General features: G+C 42.0%; 1 protein-coding gene across 1 annotated transcript; it reads left to right on the top strand.

Moving 5' to 3' along the window:
• The first annotated feature begins 384 nt into the window (after positions 1–384).
• Positions 385–19,312, top strand: elovl6 (ELOVL fatty acid elongase 6). The gene is made up of 4 exons (XM_083981020.1): positions 385–625; positions 14,916–15,047; positions 16,170–16,321; positions 17,623–19,312. Exons 1-4 carry the CDS (start codon positions 543–545, stop codon positions 18,060–18,062), a joined length of 807 nt encoding a protein of 268 aa, XP_083837146.1. The 5' UTR covers positions 385–542; the 3' UTR covers positions 18,063–19,312.

The following is a 19,312-nucleotide window of genomic DNA, read 5'->3' on the forward strand; positions in this document are numbered from 1 at the left end:
GTAGGGGTCATATCCACATGATTGTTAATGAAGATTGTTTGTTATGAATCAGGGGGGTGGTTGTCATGGTACAAAATGAACTAAAGGACTAAACAATAGCCTCTCTAACACATGATGGATGCAAATCCTAACATCTATAGTGAACGTTAATGTACACAAATAATCTTGATTTCTCACTTTATTATAAAATCTCATTAAATTGATCTGAAGTAAATGAATATGAGTTGTAGCATACTGAAATGAAATTGCAATAATACAGTATAGCATGCATGGAAACAGAGGGGAACGAAAGCGGCGGCGTTAGGACCTGGGGGGCGCCATCTCTGAGGAAGAGGGCGTAGGCTCGTGCAGCCGGTAGAGGAGGAAGGTGCCGCCGCTGCCGAGCTGCTCGCGCACAACCGCGAGGTCCTGACGGCAGCTCGAGCGATGCTAGTCGAGGGCTACGACGGAACAGACTAAACAGACCAAGTATTACCAGACTCTAGGTTCTCGTCTAGTTTATTTTTTTTAGCAGCTTGAACAGCAAACACAGCGCAGTGAGCATGTCGGTGCTAGCTCTACAAGAGTACGAGTTCGAGAGACAGTTCAACGAGGACGAAGCCATCCGATGGATGCAGGAGAACTGGTAAGGATATGCAGCCATTGAACAGCAATGGTTAGCGCCTCGGGTTTATCGCTGTATTATGATTGATATCAACACCACATCATTGTTAAAGGGGGGTTTCCACTGCAAATTGAGCGCCTCGTGTAGTTAACGGGCTAAATGGAGGAGCTGAGGCTGAAGCGGCGCACATGCACCAGCCTCGCTCACCGGGATTAAACCTCGCCGTATCCTATTATATCAGGCTCTCTGTCATCATCCGCACATTGCTGCCTGTGCATCAGAAAATGAACAAATTCACGCAGGCCCGGAGCCGCGTGCCGCTGCCGCGATGCTGTGGCCACACTTGGAGCCCGTGCATGAGCTCGTCTGCTCGGCTGCTACAAGGCGTTTGTACCACGATGCATCTTCTTCCTTCCTTCCTTTTTTTTTTTTTTTTTTTTTTTTGCACGGGTTAGAATTTGTCCTTGATTAACTGTGATTTATTCTCCCGGCATCAGTTACCGCGATACTGTTGTAAAGGTCATCCACGGCTCCAGAACAGCAGCCGCCTCATTCATTTAGACGCAGTCACTGGCCCAGTGGGTTATTGAACCGAGCCTGGGCATAGGCTGGTGAACATCTCCCCATCAGACATTATGGGTTTCTCCTCCCAAAGAGATGCCGTCATCATATATTTGAGTAAAAATAGATTACATGTCACTCAGACATATTCTTCAAAAATCGTTCTGCTCCATATGAATATGATGAAAGCTGCACAAAAAAGAGGGAAAAGCTACCATCACAAGCTCTCAAAAGCTTGTTTTCAGCAATGAGAGATCCAAAAACACACAGATGTTCAGAGAATCCTACCAAATCTAGCCTATTCACTGAGAAACACCAGAATCAGAGAATGTTTTTCTTGTAAAATGACTGAAATTATGAATAATCCATCAATCAAAACCCATTCTCTGTCTGATTAATGAATCAATTCTCACTTCAGATTTAGAAATTAGGAGGAGCAGAGGCCACTGATTAAGCAATAACTCATTAATAGCTCAGCAAGCTTCAGCAGACGTAATAGTCTATGTAATGAAACCTGGGCAATCCTAGATCTGTCATTGTTTACCCAGGGCAGTGTCTGCCAGGCTTTGCACAACTGCACTACTACCCTAGACTGATGATATCACTGTTGCTACATGAGTTAAGCACACATTGCTTTGGTGGCTGTGTGACTAGATGCAAATCTCAAATGTAGGTCGTGTGCAGCTCCATCCAAACATCTTTTGCATGAACTCCCTGGAAAAAAAGTAATTGTGGTCCAGGTCCATGCCAGGTTGTACTGGAAATGCTAAGAAAAACAAAATGAGTCATGTGTAAAGTTAACATAGGCTTCATTAAGCACTCAATGGCAGTGGGTATGTAAAAGAGAGAGAAAAAAGGAATAAGCAGCACTCGGTGAGCAGGAGGCATTCGTCTGGCTTCTCCTATCATCTGTTTAGTCTGCCTGTTTAAAAAGAAAAGGAACGATTAGCATGTTATTTTAAACACATATTTGGACTGAGTGGATCTTCCGGAGCCAGATTTAGAACAGTTTCGTTCTTATTCATTGAAATGAAATATGTGGATGTGTGTGTGTGTGGAAGAGAGAGAGAGAGAGTGAGAGAGACAGTGTGTAGGAGCTGTCCATACCCTGGTACTGACAACGGGCCAGTAACGTTCATCTTCTGATGTCTGCTGACAGAGCATTAGCCAATCACGTTGCAGCTGATCTGTGCTGACTTCTCTATGCTGCTCCTGTAGTGGAGGGTGTCGGACTGGGCCAGTGCACATGGCCGATGGAGGCAACAGCCACAGCAAATGGAATTTGAAAGGTCGTTCATTACATTCATAATGTACGGGGGAGCTACTGACGAGGTGTGACATGTTCTTCTGACTCGAGGGCGGTGACGGTGGAACAAAAAACACAAGCAGACGTAAACAAGTCTGAATGCATACGCCATGTAAAGCAGAAACAAATGAAGTGGTTGTTGAACACTTGAAAACCAGCCGCTGCGGTGTGTGTTTTCTTTTTTTAGCCATGCAGTGATTTTAATCACAGTCTTGCACACCACACTTTTATTTATTTATTTATTTATTTATTTATTCATTTAGCCTGGGGTGAGGCACCTCCAGCAAACCTCTGCTCAGTCCACAAGTCGCATCCGCTAAGAGACGACTGCAATTGCACATTAGATTAGTTTTTGGCTGACAAATGGTCACTTAGGACAAGGGTCGAGTGTTTTAATGGGTGATTTAAATGCTCCTGAATCGGTTTATTAATGTCACTGCTGGTTCCTGGTTGAGTTTGTAGCGTCTTATTTGAAAACCAAATGTAACCAAATATGCTAAGAGCAAAATGTGTCTGTAGTTAGACAGTCGGTCCCATAGAGAAGCAGAACATGAATGTTCCTCAGATGAATGAGTTCGTTGTTTTACACATGTTTACTTGATATGTATGCACGAGTGCTTGCAGATTCTTGTGCAATAGTACGACATCTGCAGATATCACCTTGTTTAAAAAAAACCAGAGCACAGTATTACTGAATGTTACATCATTATTTATCGACAGGGAGGCAGGAAAAACTTTTGTTGTTCACTTCTGGGTTGTCGCTCCAGCTCATCACAGCAGATAGCCTGTATGTCTGCTGATGTTGGTCAAAGTTCAGACAAGGAGGAACTGTGCTCTATACCTTGAACGTTTTATTATGTTGCAGCTGACACCCCAGTCAGTGATGCCAGAACAGACGTTTCACCTTTCACCACCTATTATTAAAAGTGACAGGAATGATTGGATTGAGGCCAGAGCAGCAATGTGCTTTAAAGGGATAGTTCAACATTTTGGCAAATTGGCCCATTGCCATAACCCCTATAGTTTTAGCAGTAGGTTCGTTACCTTTAATTGTCGGTGCAAGCTATTTTTTGAGCGGCGGAGCAGAGCCGCGAGCTGCTCAGAGCTACGCTACGGAGGCTAATGGAAGTTCTTGGTTTCCCTCATCAAATTCATCAAATACACAATCCAACAACTCAAAAATGCTCTCGTAGACAAGTTGTGACCTGCACATTCAGTATGCTATGAGGTAATAACGGGACATTAAGAGACTGAGTTGTTTTGCATAGCGTAGCTCTGAGCAGCTTGTTCTAAGAACATCTTACACCAACAATTAAAGGTAACGAACCTACTCGTAACTATCCCTTTGAAGTTTGAACTAATGGGTCAATATAGGTGAACAAATACCCCACAAAATCTTATTTATTTAGTTGTGAGTCGGTGTCTTGCTGGTTTTTGACATGCAATTTAAAAAATGTATGAAAATAGTAACCTGTCACAGTGAAGGTGGAGCAGAACAAAAGTTGATAAATGACTGGCAATCAAGAAAACTATTCAGACCTCAAAGGTAAGACTAACTTATGGTATGTTGAAGTACCACATACCATACTACCATACCGTTCCTTCAACTAAAGATGTTCATGTCAACTGAAGCACATATGCACATAACCAAACAAATACAATCAGCATATTTGTCTATATTATGCAGAATATGCAAGAATATTAGATTAACTAGACTATACTATATTTGCATTTCAGACAACTGACAAAAATGTAACCTTTGCTTTTACTTCTTTTTTCTTCATCATGTACGCGTTTGTCTTAATGGGACCATTGAACCCAGTTTTCCATAGTGTGTTATATTCTTTTTTTTATACTTGCTCATATCACAGTGTTGATGATGAAGCTCCATGTTGTTCAGCTGTAGCGTTAATACAAACCAACCAGTGGGAGAAATGGGTAGATGGGGAGGTCTTTGTTTGTCAGATATTTTTAGGTCAGTTGGGTTGATGAATCCAGATTACTCACTATTCTTAGTTTACCCTTTGGCATCTCACTTTTTTTTTTCATCACTATTAGGGTCAACACATGCAAATGAAATATTCTCGTGATATAAATAAATTCTCTTTCCAGTTTAGTGCCTCAGCTAAAGTAATGTGTGCATGTGTTTGCAGGCGATGAATGGAGCCTGGTACCCTGATCTGATGCGTTCCCTGGAGACTGGCAGCAGATAGCTCAGCATTGTGAGGGGAAGACAATTAAGCATCTGGTTGAAAGGAGACTAGGAAGAGGAAGGAAGGAGTGGGCATAGACGTCGATGGTGTTATTCATCAGCATAAGCATCAACCTCTTTTCACCCCTATTACAGGCACAAACACATGAGGTTGTGTAGGAGCAGGCTCTGCATTTGTCAAGTGTGACATGTCAGTCGCACTCGACGAAGCTGATGGAATCGTGGTTCACCGACTCAAAAGTAATCGGTGGTTTTAATGAGCAGTCTGGAGGAATTGATAGGGCCGATGAAATGCCACAGTGGTTTCTGTACATATCATTTTGAGAAAGTGGGAAAACACGTTTCCTTTACTTAATAGGATCCTGGCGTCAATGCTTTCCTGTTATTTTTGGGGTGGTAGCAGCGTCACATAGCACCTGGGACCTGAGAACTGCGCGCAAAGCGAAAGTGACGTTCATTTTTCGGCTGGAACCTGGCATGTCAGCTGGGTGATATTAATATCAGTGACTCTTTACTGTCACACTCTCCGAAAAGCCCCCGGCACTTGTCGCTCTGTTCTACACATATTCTTGAACTGTAGGTTAGATCAAGAGAAGCCTGGCTCTGCTACAGATAAAATAGAATAGGGAATAGGACTTAAAATAGCTTGCGTGGCTACCTAGCGTTACAATTTTAGCATGGCAGAGGAAGTTTTTGCTTAACATTTAGCAGGAATTGTAGTCATAGGTCTCTTCTCTTCTCTTCTCTAAAATTTTATATATCTGCTGTATGAATAAGTAAAGGATGTCAGATCAAACTCGTAACCATGTGCCCTTCATTGCAGATTATGCTACGGTGTGATGTGATGTTACAGCAATTTAAAGTAAGTTGGAGACATGGCAGTGTTCCCAGCCTTATGGCTTCCAGCATGACAACATTGGCAGTGTTGCTGGATTCATCATTGGTGTACTATTAACGGGACATAAACAACAAGACAAACAGGGCGCAGCAAATTGTTTCATAGAGAGATTAGTTGTTTTGTCAAATGTGGCGGAGAAATGTCATTGAAAATCATCTAATAGCAGGCTGCTGTGTGGTATCCTATCGAGGATTATGTATATCAGTCAGATGGAGCTCTTGCGTTTTATGAGTGCATGCAGGATTTGTGATCTTTTTTTTCTGGAGTAATGCAAATAATTCAGTTGAGTGGTGATGGGTAAATTCTGCCGCAGTGTAGAAAAATGTCCTTTTTAATTACGATTGCCATGTTTTGCAGTGTGGCATTGCTGTCCTGAGGAGAGCTGCTGTTACCTACTGTTACACACGTCCTCAACCTGCTGACTCACTCTGTTCTCCCCCCAGACGTCATCACTCCTCATTGCCATGCAGGTTGCTGGGAATCTGTGTTCTCTGTTTGTTTAACATTCGAGCCTCTGGGGTAGGTAGCAGCCCCATGGGGGCGCAGCACTTTTGATGGATCTCTGGTGGTTTTGGCCCCAGACCGATGACAAGAGATGCAGAGGCTGAAAATGCTGCAGTGAGATCTCATTTGTGGTCTTTTTCATTAATGTTAATGTTTTGCTATTTTTATGCTTCAGTTGCTCTGTTGTTTTTGTACCATTTGTAGGGTGAATGAACAAAATTAATTGTCTTAGTTTGCAGATGTTTTGCGAGAGGCTCGGGACCGTTGCGTTGTTCTGGCAGTGGTCGGTCGTGGCGATCAGCTTGACGCGGTTAATCATCTGCTTCTTCATTCAGAAGTGCAGCTCATTCACAAGTCTTGAAGGTCAGGTTCCTGGGATTTGATGAGTTAAGGAGATAAGTCTCTTCTGTCCAAGTCTCATGTTACTCATTCAGCCCAAGAGCAGTCCAGCCTATTGTCTCAGAGCCCTACTGTAGGATGGATGAGCCCAGGAGATGCACCCGTCTTTAATTTGGCATCAGGGTGTCACTTCACTGGTCCTTACACACAGCACATAAAGTTTCCTTTTGTCTGTTTTTATTTGGTTAAATATTTGTTTGTTGATATCCCTCTCTCCCTAGTGGCTTATGCTGAATTGAAGCAATGGAATAATGTATTTCTGCATGGCAGCACTGCAGACAGGACGCTAACAAAGGATGCATAATTCAAAGCTACAGAGGGATTGGTGGAAAGAATAGGCGTTTTTTAAAATGTTAGAAAGCAAATTGGTTATCGGGTGTCATACTGTAGTGAGAATGAGATGAGACAACCCTATTTTACAACGTCTTTCTATTCATTTCAGTGTAGAGTCTACTTTATAACCTACCAAAGAGATTCCCAGTGCAATTCTAGAGGCTTCTCTTGATTTTTGTACAGTAAATGTACAAAGTATTGGTTCTTCCTGCTGCTGCCATTTCAACAAGAGCAGCACATGGTGATGTTGATCTGTCCTGACCATGTTAACCCAGAATTCACCCCAGGCTTGATGTTTGCTTGGCTGCTCTCCTTCTCACAACTGGTGAGGTCAGAGATGAAGATGTGGGCTGACTCCTCGCTCCAGGTCTGCCCGGAGCGCTGCTGCTCTCTGGTTTCACTTTCAGATGCCGTCATCAGGTTGTCCAGGAAAGGCTTAGCTACAGATAACTGGAATTTCTGTTTTAGTCATTGTCTATGTAAGTGGAAATAAGTAAATATGTTGTCTGACCAGATTGTCTAGGTATTAGGCCAGTGGTTCCCAGCCTTTTTTGGCTCATTACTCATTATTATCACAAATTTCTGGTGACCCCTGTCAATCAAGATGCACCAGCTCAGATTTCATATGTTGCATTTTATTTGAACTCGATTTATATTTGAGAATGTGAAAGTATAGAATACAGTTGCTGAAAATTGTCTGTGGTGTTTTTAATGATACTTTTAAAAAGAAAAAAATATTTTTATCAGTCTTTTTTTAATCAATTACTAGACATTTCTGGCGACCCCATTTGAATTCCAGGCGACCCCACGTGGGGGTCCCGACCCCAAGGTTGAAAAACACTGTTTTAGGCTTTGTGTTGTTTATACTACTAAGTGGCAGATGAAGGAATTATCTCGGCTAACACCAAAATATCTTCTATCAGAACCTCCAATTTTCCATCTCATTTTGAAGCCTTCATTGTTTTTATTGCTTAGTCTTTTCCTTCCCTGACCTATAAGCACAATGTAGCTCTTCTTTGCCTGTTGCCTCTATAAACTTTCAGTCGGTGGACTAGTGTGGTTCGCATGCAGCCCATAATTGCATTGCAGCCCTCTGCAGTTCCAGGAATATCGATCGTGTCACCCTCATGCTTGACTGTGTACATGTGTGTGCTATTATGTGACGTTGGTAGAGCACGAAACTGAAACAGATTTGGGACCTGCTCATTTAAACATCAGTCCATAGCGCCACCACTGGCCAAAATCTGCACTGTTATACCAGTAGTGCTAAGAATGGTAAATATTTTCATCCACTCAGTACATTACAGGGCATTTTTAGCCATTTCTCCTCGGTGTCAAAGTGTACTCACAGTCACATGTTCTACAAATAAGTATAAATGATTGTGATACGTTGATACAGTGAGTGCGCAGTATGGGGACAGAGTCAAGGTGAATAGATTTGTTAAAAATATGCGCATTGTGCTCACATACTAGTGCTGTGAGATACAAGCTACCAACAAGCCATTGGTTTTGCTGCTTTAAATACACAGGTCTCAAGATGTTCTTAAGCACCTAACAAGCTGTGATAATAATCTCTCAACAAAAGCACTCTTCTATTTTCCTGAAAAGTCAGATGACCCCTGCATGTAGGCCAACGGATTCAGAATGAACTGAAGAGGTGGTAGTAGTTTCACAAGGTTGATCATTCAGTCTCACCAGAAACTGAATACACTGTCAAGGAAAGGTGGGTGTTTCACTAACTGGTTTATATCTGGGTGCTTCCTGGATGACGGCTTATTCTGTAATAGCCTAGTCTTATTTACAGCTCCTCTTGGTCTTATTTTGTGGTTTGCTGCTCATCCTACACTTTGGCACAGTAACTCCCAGCGCCTTGCCACAGTTTCTAGAAACAGAGCAGTGACAGGGATTAGTGTTGAACACCTTGAACTGTGTGTGCGTGCACCTCATGCATGCACGCACATTTGTTGTGCATGCAGTTGCTTATGTATTGTACATGTGACATGGTCAACATATGCCGTGGTTGAGACGGTTAGACACCAGCTCTCCGGCACAGGCGTGCAGACTCATCCTCAGACTGCAAACTCAGGATTATGTAACGAGTGAAATCTCCTGGACCAGCTAATACAGATCCAAGTTCCACAGCAGGTTACCCAGCAGCTTTGTACAACACTGCAAGTGGGGGATGGGAGGGTCTATGGGATCAACATCCTCATTATACTATGTGCTGTGAGTAAGCACCGTAAGGCTTCATGCAAGTACACAGTGCTCCAAAAAAGTGCATCTCTGTTGTGATTTACTGTCACAGAACAACAAGCCTATGTCTAGAGGTGTCAGTTTACTGTAAACTGTGTGTGGGGCTTGATGCCTTTTCTGACTCGTCTGGCAGTCTTGTTTGTAGTTAGAATAGCAAAACTTGACAACCCGAACCCTAGACAGCATAGTAGCAGCTCTGGAGCTCTGGTTCACTTCATGTCTTATTTCTGTACAATTTGAGCACCTTTTTTTCTTTTCTTTGATATCCCAGATACTCGGCATGATTTGGCAGCAGTACAAACTGGGCCAATGCCCAGCGTCTCACCCTGTGATAATAATCACACATGAGAGATGCCAAAGATCCCTAACCTGCCTAACCAAGCAGGTCTTGTTTGTCACTCTGCTTCATATATCAGTGATTTTTTAATATAATATTCGACTCTGCTTCTTAAAATAAAATTGGAACAGACAGCAGATGTGTTTATGTTGTGATCCTAATCTCTTGTAATGAACAAGAATGTTCAAATGTAATTGTAATAGGTAGTTACAGTGGATTTCAGTATATGAAGATTTGTGGACAATAAAACCCGCTGGAACAAGAAGCCGTTGCTGGTAACTGTTAGGCTATGTTGCAAGAAATCTCAGCAGGAGGGAGAAGCAGCTGGTTTCCAACGATGCAGAAAGCAAGAAATCTCTGCTGATCCTCCCCAAAAGAGCTCTGAGGTTGTAGTTTTTCATTTGTGCTGCCTCGGCCCGCTTTGACAAAACAGCAGAGTCAAGCCTCTCGCCACACCCCTCTGATGTATTGTCCTGTGTGGGCATAAGTCAGGATCAAGGGGGGTGAGGTGCGATAACTGTCTTTGCCCTTTTGTTTTTCCAGGATCTTATACAAAATTTAACAAGGTTCTTCTTATATCTGATGCTTGCCGACATTTGCAATTGATCAAAAGATTTTTATTTTCAGAAACTGAGGCTGAGTATTCTAAATTCCACAAAACTGATTAAAAATATACCGTCTGTCCAGCAAGGATTCATTTATTATCAACAATGGCAAGCACTGGGCCATTTCATGTCTGCTCTGTGGTGATAGTATTTGGCTTGGCCTCTTACATAAAGGAAAAATAATGTTATTCTTAGGAGGCATCAGTGGCATCTGGCTTGTTTGAAAGGAGCAGGTCGACCCTGTTCTATTCTCCCAGTCCTGTTATATTTCCTGGATGAGTCTGAATACTGATGGTGATGGGCGGAGCTGTAGAGGCACAGGGAAGCATGAAGGGATGATGTGAATTCACACTGATGTCTCAAATACATTCCTGTGACTGTGCAGACATAGCTCGGTTGCAGCTGGCAATTCAGGGCCTTTGCAAAGACAACAGCAGCACCCTGCCCCCACCACCACCACCACCACCACCACCACCCTCACAACCCCAACCACCACCACCTCCTCCTCCTCCACACCAACTTGTCAGCTTTGACCATGCCCTTGGGTTTCTTTACCCTTTATTATTATTTTTTTCCGACAGCAGAGGAATCCATCTTCTAAACATACTACTGGAGCAGGCGATGCTCATCTTAACCTTTGGCTGAGTTTGCATAGTGTTGATGATAAATCACAAAGAATGACATGAAAATATTTTTTGCACAAGATAGATCGTTGAGAAAAATCTTACATTGACTGAACACATTTTTTGGGTAGTTTTCTGTATCGGTCACCTTTGACTTGATATTAGCTGGTACGCTAAGTTACCAACAGGTTTAGGCTTGTTTATCTAATCAAAACATAGATTGCTAACAATTTAAACTCAAACAACCTTGCAGATGTATTGTTGAAAGTTAATATCAAAACGCAGTCAATGGCTGTTTACATTCTGTACTCACTGAAGCAAAGATTGTAGGCTACATTCATTACAATTGGTCATTGTTCACACAGATCTCTGTAACACTTTTGTGCACTGATACAAGATAAGAAATGACAAAGATATAATGAGGATACATGTAGAACTATAATAGCTAGTAGTCATAATTTTTAACAAACAGGAACCACTGGTTCAGTTGGCTGGGCTTAATGTGAATCAGTGGTAATTAGGGATGCCCCAATTGATCGGTCGCTGATAATTACCTAGAGGATAATGTAATTACAACGCATGGTCTCTCTCTAATTCTGAAAGTATATGGTCACATAATACTTAGGACATTAGCAGTAGGGCTTTTAGCTAAACAATAGTCCAAAGTATTAATGTTAATCAATGAGAAATGTTGCACGGCAGGCAAAATCGAAGTTTATTTGAGCTGCGACCAGCAGATGTTTGAAACAAATTACATCAAGGAGACTAAGTAACTCTTAGTTGCAACGGATGACAATTTCAGGAAAATGGTAAATGCTGATTAGTAACAGAGTTATTTGTTTTATCCCTAAATATCTGTATAGTGTGCTAACGTTATCCACTTTAAGCTATTGGGGATATTCATGGCTTAAATGGGGGTAATCAAGGATTTCGTGGGTGTTTCATTGCAGTGCTTATGCTTAATTGATTGTAAACAATGGTAATGACAAGTCTTAATGCGATTGAATTATACATAGTCTTTATGGTAAAGGAAAATAAATGAATGCCACAGCTTCAGGCTTGACCTTTGACCTTTTCGTTTAGATGGCAGCACACTCGAGGGGGAATGCTGTGATTGTTTCTCCTTTGCACTTCTCCTGGCCTCACTACAGTATGTAGGCCACTGTGTATTGTGCTGCTCCGCTCTCCCCTCGTTGGTGTGTAGTTGAGAAACAGTGATGTCATTCTGCAGTCCAGCCCTGTTGTCATTCCGTGAAAGCTGCTCCTCTTGACTTTGACTGGACTGCTTTGTCCTTTGTTCGCTGGAGGTGGCCTAAATCGGTTTCTGGGCCTCCTGCAAGAACAGAGAGGTGGCATCCTTCATCCTTCATCCTCTAAGAACGCCTGACACACAATGACGTCCATTCATCCAAACAATTGGCACTGTTATCCTTGCCTGCTTGGGTACTGTCATGATAGAAATAGTTTAAGATTCAACATTCCTGGCAACATTTTCCCTTTGGTTGTTTGGAGACAAATGGTTTGCTCAGTAATGGTGGTATGTCTTGCAGAGTTGGTTATGCTGTATTTTTATTTTAAATGTATTGGAAAAGCAAATGGGGAAGCCCCACATCCATCTGCAGCTTTGGCACCACCAGGCAAATGTTGACTTGACGAGATATCAGGTTGAGTAAATGTGTTCTTGTTATATCTGTAGTATATCTTACGGCCAAGTTTAAGTTTGTTTTTCTAGTGGCTAAGTGAACAGTCTTTCTTGCCCAGCTACACACCTGCTCTGCAAAACTAAGTGCTGCTGTTGGTCGCTCTGCTGAGGCTGCAGAACAGAACAGGATGGATCGCCGGTTACAGGTTGCATAGTGTCACGCCTCTGTGAGAAATGTTTGCATTTGTATTGTTGGAAGTACTTTAAGCTTGTCTGGAGTGTATAGTACAAACACGGCTGACCCTGAATGAATGATCGTATCCAGAGATAGAACTTGTTTGTCGTATAATGCAACGCTGCATATAACGGTTGGTTCTCTGTACAGAGTATTAATAATAAAGTCAAGGTTGTTTGGGAGTTGTGCTGCTTCCTGATGGCTGACAGTCATCGTGATGTGGAGCGCAGCGTCATGGTGACCTGACCTCTCTGACAGCGGCGCTCGGAGCCCGCTAAAATGAAGAAGCTGCAGGTGAAGCAGAACAAAAACAACATCACTGATGTGGAGCGTCGCTCCTTCAGCTAGTTTTTAACACAGCTCATTATTGCCAGTGCCGTCGGTCCCAGAGCTCCCAGAATGCCTCATTCCTCGTCCCTTTGCGGTGTCCTCTGAGAGCAGGCCTGATTTATTTATTTGTTTATGTGCTTACATGCCCTTTTTTCTCAAGCACACACATCTCTCTAAGGACCGCAAAATCCACTGCATGTCTAATGCCTTGCTCATTAGCACCTGGAACCTCATCATCATTTCTTTATTTTCTTCAACTTTTTTTTTGGCTCATGCTGCTTCTAACAACAACTCTGCTCTCTGTCCAATAGACCAAACTGTGTTTGTTCTAGTTTTTAGGCAGCGTGCCTCCATTTTCTTTCGATCCTACTCAGCATCTACTCCGGCGAATCAGACCACCTGTGCTTTGTAATTGTGCTGAACATAAGGAAATGCTTTTGTTTCAAGACTTCAGCAGGGCCAGGTGACAATCCTCCACTTTATATGGCACAGCAGTGATCTCTGACAAGTCAATTAAGGCAAACGGCATGGTGGGAGTTGGAGCTGAATTAGAGCAATAACTGTAAACTGAAAGCTAAGCATTTTCGCGGCGGTCGTAGCCAGATTTAAATCATTAAATCATTTCTTCAGGCGTTGCTTGAACTTAGTACAACTCGGGTTTGTGTTGTAAACAGTATGTTGTGCTTATTATAGAGGTTCTACTTAAAAAGGAGCTGTTGGAGATGCAGACTTATGGTTGTTTTTGTACATGAGGAGTTTTTGAACAGTGACTGCTCCTAACGATGATCACTGTCAAAATAGTTTATAAAGACGTTTGCAAGAGAAAAACCTTTGACCAGTTTCCTAGTCATGCAAAACACAAAAGGTAGTGAAATGTTTTTAACATTCTCCTATTTTTGGGCGAAGTTATATTGAATATTACATTGATGCTCAAATGGTAGGTTTGTTTCTGGATGGCAGTATCTTAAAGCCTAAACCGTGACATCCAGCATTCAGATTCTAGATTACAGCGCTCACTCGCTCACCCCTCCCTTCGGCGTTTGCAAACTAACCCCTAACTGATAACAATATCTTTGACCAATTACACAGCTGTCGGAGGAGCCTCTGCTGTCCCTCTCTCTTCAGCCTGGTGTTTGGCTGCACTTGTATGTATAAGAACAGTTCAACATTGTAAGATCTAGCTGCTAAAGCTGCTCAGCTGTAGCACCGTGTGTGGATCATCCTCCGGGCACAAGCCTAGTCACCGACACTCAATAGAGCGCTTTTTCGCCTACCGTATTCAAAGATGGCGATGCAGCATGGCAGCCTCCGGTGGGTGGGCACCGGCCACCTATGTATTTGTAAACAACTCATTCTAAGCTACGATATGGCTTTCATTTGTATGCGATTGTGCTTAGACTTCGGTAAATACGTATTTATGAAAGCAATATTTGATTTTTGCCAATAAAAAAGCCAAATAAGTTACATACTGTCCCTTTAAATAGGTTGCTGATGGTTTTTATTTGCTTTTGGTGTTAACGCACCTGCTCTAAAGAAATGATTTCCTCGCTGTTTCCTTTAAATGTATGTTAGTCCCTTTTGATTAGTTTGCAGTTGCTAACTCATAAGAGATAATCTCACTGTGGTATATTCAAGTATAGGCTGCACTTACTTTAAATCAGACTGCCACAGGTGGGAACATATGACTGAAAATGGCCTGTAACAGTCACCAGAAAAGAATGGGATCCATGACTTTGACTGACTGATGTGATCAGGTTGAGATGGGCATTAACTGTGTATTTTTGTGGACCCAGAAACCCTCCTGTGTGCATGGTAAGTAGCTGCTTGTAGTTTTAGGATGGATTTCTAACCGATCAATAGAGGCGTGTTGCTCATGTTGGGATTCTCTCTGACTTGATGATATTAAGCAGCGGTTAAGCTGCAGAGCGTTTTCTCTATTCGACTGTATGAATGTTAAGCAGGTTGTTGATGGAAAAGACCCGACATAATCAGTGCATTAACCCGGGTATGCACAGACAATTAAAAGTCAAAGAAAGGTTAATGTTAATCGCTTTTTACTTTTTGTGTTTACAGGAAGAAGTCCTTTCTCTTCGCTGCACTCTACGCTGCCTTTATCCTCGGGGGCCGCCATGTCATGAAACAGAGGGAGAAGTTTGAGTTGAGGAAACCGATGGTGCTATGGTCCCTCACGCTTGCTGTATTCAGGTGAGAAAGAGTTATCAAACGTACATTATTAATGACAGCAAATGTACATTAATTTTCTATCATGTAGATGAACCCAAATTATTTGATGTGCAAATAACTGTCCATGCATATAATTAAACTCTGTTTGGATTTGGCTTTAGCTGCTGAATATCTGATAGCAGCACACGCCGGTCACATCAGACACTTCCAGCAACAACATGAAGGCATATTTCATTATGGAGCCATGGAATTTATTTACACATTGTTAGGGAGGAATTTGTGGTGATGCCGGTGAAGATGAAGAAGTACCAGAGTCCTGTATGTCTTATGCTGAAGGAGTCTATTTACTTGATCAAGGAGAACAGAAGAGTCGTCATCACAACATGAGTGCGTGAGGCCACCTCAATTCTAAAGGTCAAACAGTAAAGTTCAGATTCGTATACTAGAAAGGTGGGCCGAGACAGCAAAGGGGAGATGTGTTAGCATCCAATTGGCTATAGTGCATAAACATGAAGATAAGATTTCACACCAGCTAAGTGTCATCCAGTGACGGAGAGCGTTATCATCTAACTCTACAGCTGTGTCTGTAGCCAGCCAGAGAGTGAGATTGAAGTCGCCAAAGAGGGACCATGGCCTTGGCATGTTCCTCAGAGAGAAAATAGGGCAGATAACTGCCCCCAGCAGTAATCTAACAGAAAGTCACTATGACACAGAGGGATTGACCATTAACTACACAAACTATCTATAGGGAAGTGAAATTATTCTCTAACACAAATCACACACATATTTTGTGAATCATTGCTTAGGAGATGTGTAGAATCCAGTTTGAGTTTAATTTCATTATCCAGAGGGAAACTGAATCATGGTTTATTTTAAACAAACTGCAAATGCTGTTTAATTCCTACAGGAAAAAAATGTGTAGCTGAGATATGTGAAAGTGCTGTATGTTTAAACATATTTTAAAAAGCTGCAGCTGGTACCAATACACACACAAGCCACATACTTCACATGCAGTATAGTAAAGTATGTGCTCCAGACTGTTATAATGTAAATACACACCTTCTCATGTGTAGGAACTAAACACACCACATATTTCCCACTAAAATAATTTGCCGTGTCTGTGTTTTCTCTCTGTCCGTGTAGTATATTTGGTGCCATCCGTACTGGGAGTTACATGATGTACATCTTGATGACAAAAGGGCTCAAACAGTCAGTTTGTGACCAGAGCTTTTACAACGGGCCTGTCAGCAAGTTCTGGGCATACGCCTTTGTACTTAGTAAAGCACCAGAACTGGGTAAGTCAAAACTGTACATATCTCATATTTCCATGACGTTTCCTACACAAGTGAAACTCCTCACCAGAACCACCTTCTCTGCATTCACACCAGTGTTTTTCAGGGTTCCTACACATTTGAAATTTCCAAATTCCATACTTTTTCCAGACCCTAATCTACAGACTTCTCAGTAAAAGATTCAAATAATTTGTGATATTTAAGTAAATAGATAATATAAAAAAAAGCATGCAATTTATCTTGTTTTCATTCTGAATGTGTATGCCATTATGCAACCAAATAATTTCCAGGTGATTGTAGCTAAGTACAATGGCACATACAAAATAGTTAACCCAAATAACTTCAGATAAAACCAAACCAAGATAAGATTAAAAAATAGATGTCTATTTCCATACAATAGTTTCCATTTTCCATACTTTTGCAAACCTGGAAATGTATAAAATCAAATTCCATACTTTTCCATACTTTCCATACTTGCGTAGGAACCCTGGTTTTTAGTGAAAAATAAGTATTTATATTGTTTTCAGATGGAATGCAATCAGTGATTGACTTTCCACTATTTTAGTAAATGAAGAATAAAAAATACTTTCCTATCAAATGCTAGCAATATTAAATGTTCATCATTTTAATCAAATACTAATATATTAGCAGTAATCTACTCAGTTTTTTTGACTTGAGAACATTTTTTGTCAATTATTCTGGTATACATGACTGTATTGCCGGTTTTGCCGTTGTTTTGTTTTATGTTTCTAAGGATCCTTTCCTGCCTGTGTGGCTGCTCCTTGTCCATCTGTGTCTTTCTGGGGCTTAACATGCCATGAACTCCAGGCTTAAACCTAGAGCAGTTGTTCCTCTCAGTGGGAATGAAAGGTGGCAGACGCTCACTGCCTCTGTTCTCCCTGTCTGGTTGTTGGAAAAATAGACAGACACTGTGTGTACCCACAAGGTTCAGAACTTGTACAAATAAAGCAGAAACACAACAATAGGTAAAAACAAAGGGATGCTCTAAATTCAGCTTTTGCAGTCACTTGTGTTTCTGTGTATTATTTAAAGGGCAGCCTGTTGAGCTGTTTCCATCCTAGTCTCTCTGCCAACAGCTTCATGGTTGTACATAGTTCATTTGCTCCATATTTGAGAGCAATTTGAATCACAGCCACTCATTTTAAATGGGTCAGCGGTAATGATATTTTCTTTTTCTCTTGTTCCTCTCCCTTCATTCATCCCCCTTTGTCTCTTCTCCCCTCATACTTTCCTCCAACTTCTTCTCCCCTACAACCCCAAACCTGTCTCTATCACACCTGTAGGTGACACTCTCTTCATCGTCCTGAGGAAACAGAAGCTCATCTTCCTCCACTGGTACCACCACATCACCGTGCTGCTCTACTCCTGGTACTCCTACAAAGACATGGTGGCCGGCGGCGGATGGTTCATGACGATGAACTACCTGGTCCACGCCGTCATGTACTCTTACTACGCCTTGCGGGCGGCCGGCTTCAAGCTGTCGCGCAACTTCGCCATGTTCATCACACTGACGCAGATCACCCAGATGCTGATGGGCTGTGTGGTCAACTACCTGGTGTACTCGTGGATGCAGCAGGGCCAGGAGTGTCCATCCCACATGCAGAACATTGTGTGGTCCTCCCTCATGTATCTCAGCTACTTTGTGCTCTTTATCCAGTTCTTCATCGAGGCCTACATGGGAAAGTCCAAATCGGCTATGGCTATGACCAAGAAGAGCGAGTAACAATAAATGCCATAAGTATGGGAAGAAGGGAGATAATGAAGAAAAAGGGAGTTGGAAATGGAGAGCAGGGACCAGTGACTTGTGAGGGAGGGAGAGAGTGTGAGTGGGGGGGATAATTGGGTGTTTGGATGGTGGAGAGGTGGCACGGAGGCCGGGGAAGCGGGTGTGGGGTGGGGGAGGGAGGGTCAAGAAGGTGGCTGGTGTTTGTGCTTGAGCATTGCATTACTACTAATGTGCAGATCTAAAAAGCCTCACTGGAGGGTGACGTCTCCGTTGAGGATGCTGAGGAAGCAGCGCCGCCACGATCAGAAGCCATCACGAGTTGTCCACCTAAAGTTTAAAAACCCCTTTTTTGAATTCATCATGAATAGATCTTAAAACCTAAAAGATAACAAAAAGACAAAAATCGCCAGATTAAAAAAAATTACATCTGCCATGAGCACATGTTTAAGTGATATTAAAAAAAAGAAATTAATCAGTACATATGAAGATGGAGGAAGTCAGTGTTAACTTGAGCCATCTGAGTATGTTTCTTTTGTCTGTCGTCAGTGTTTGTTGTTTTGTTTTGATCTGTCAAAGAAAAAGTTTGAGACACTGGTGAGTGCTTGAAGCTCATGTGTGTTGGTGGTTGATGTGAACTGATGGGGTGAACGGCACTGTATCTTCTGTGTCTTACATTGCAAAATGCGATATTTTTCTCAGGTCTTAGGTTATCTCTTTCTTAATATAATATGCATATCAAGACAAAGTAGACATGTTTAACATCAGCACCGGTTTACAGTATGGCTGAAATTCATCCAGTATGGCCGCATAGTTGAAAAAAGTACGAATGAGAACTGATTGGACTGACTGCCTCAGATGATCACACTGCTCCTGGGCATGATGGGAAACAGATGCTGACAGTGCCCTGCTTCACCATTTGTCATGACCTTGCAGAAGTTGCCGACCACACTTGGAAAATGACTTGCCATTGATTTCCAAACGCTTGTTGTGTTAAAGGGTCCCTACCAGTGAAGAATAAAAGTCTGTTGGACATTGACAGCTTAAATGGAGGACAAACATATTTATGTTTAGCAAAAAAAAATAAAAAATAAAACATGCAAATTGTCAAAATCTGCCGTATCGACTTAAAAAAAAAATAGTATGTATCCTTAATGGTGTCTGTTGTGCTATTGTGCATTTGCACTGTATCAATGTCAAAAATTGTTGCTGAAAAACGTAACGTATGAACAAAGAGTGCTAAAATGTGA

This window comes from Trachurus trachurus (assembly GCF_905171665.1).
Source record: "Trachurus trachurus genome assembly, chromosome: 10".
Taxonomy (NCBI): Eukaryota; Metazoa; Chordata; class Actinopteri; order Carangiformes; family Carangidae; genus Trachurus; species Trachurus trachurus.

Coding starts and splice junctions, on each gene's coding strand:
- elovl6 (XM_083981020.1), top strand. CDS start 543: ATGTCGGTGCTAGCTCTACAAGAGTACGAGTTCGAGAGACAGTTCAAC. Junction 626..14,915: donor CGATGGATGCAGGAGAACTG/GTAAGGATATGC, acceptor TTGTGTTTACAG/GAAGAAGTCCTTTCTCTTCG. Junction 16,322..17,622: donor TAGTAAAGCACCAGAACTGG/GTAAGTCAAAAC, acceptor TCACACCTGTAG/GTGACACTCTCTTCATCGTC.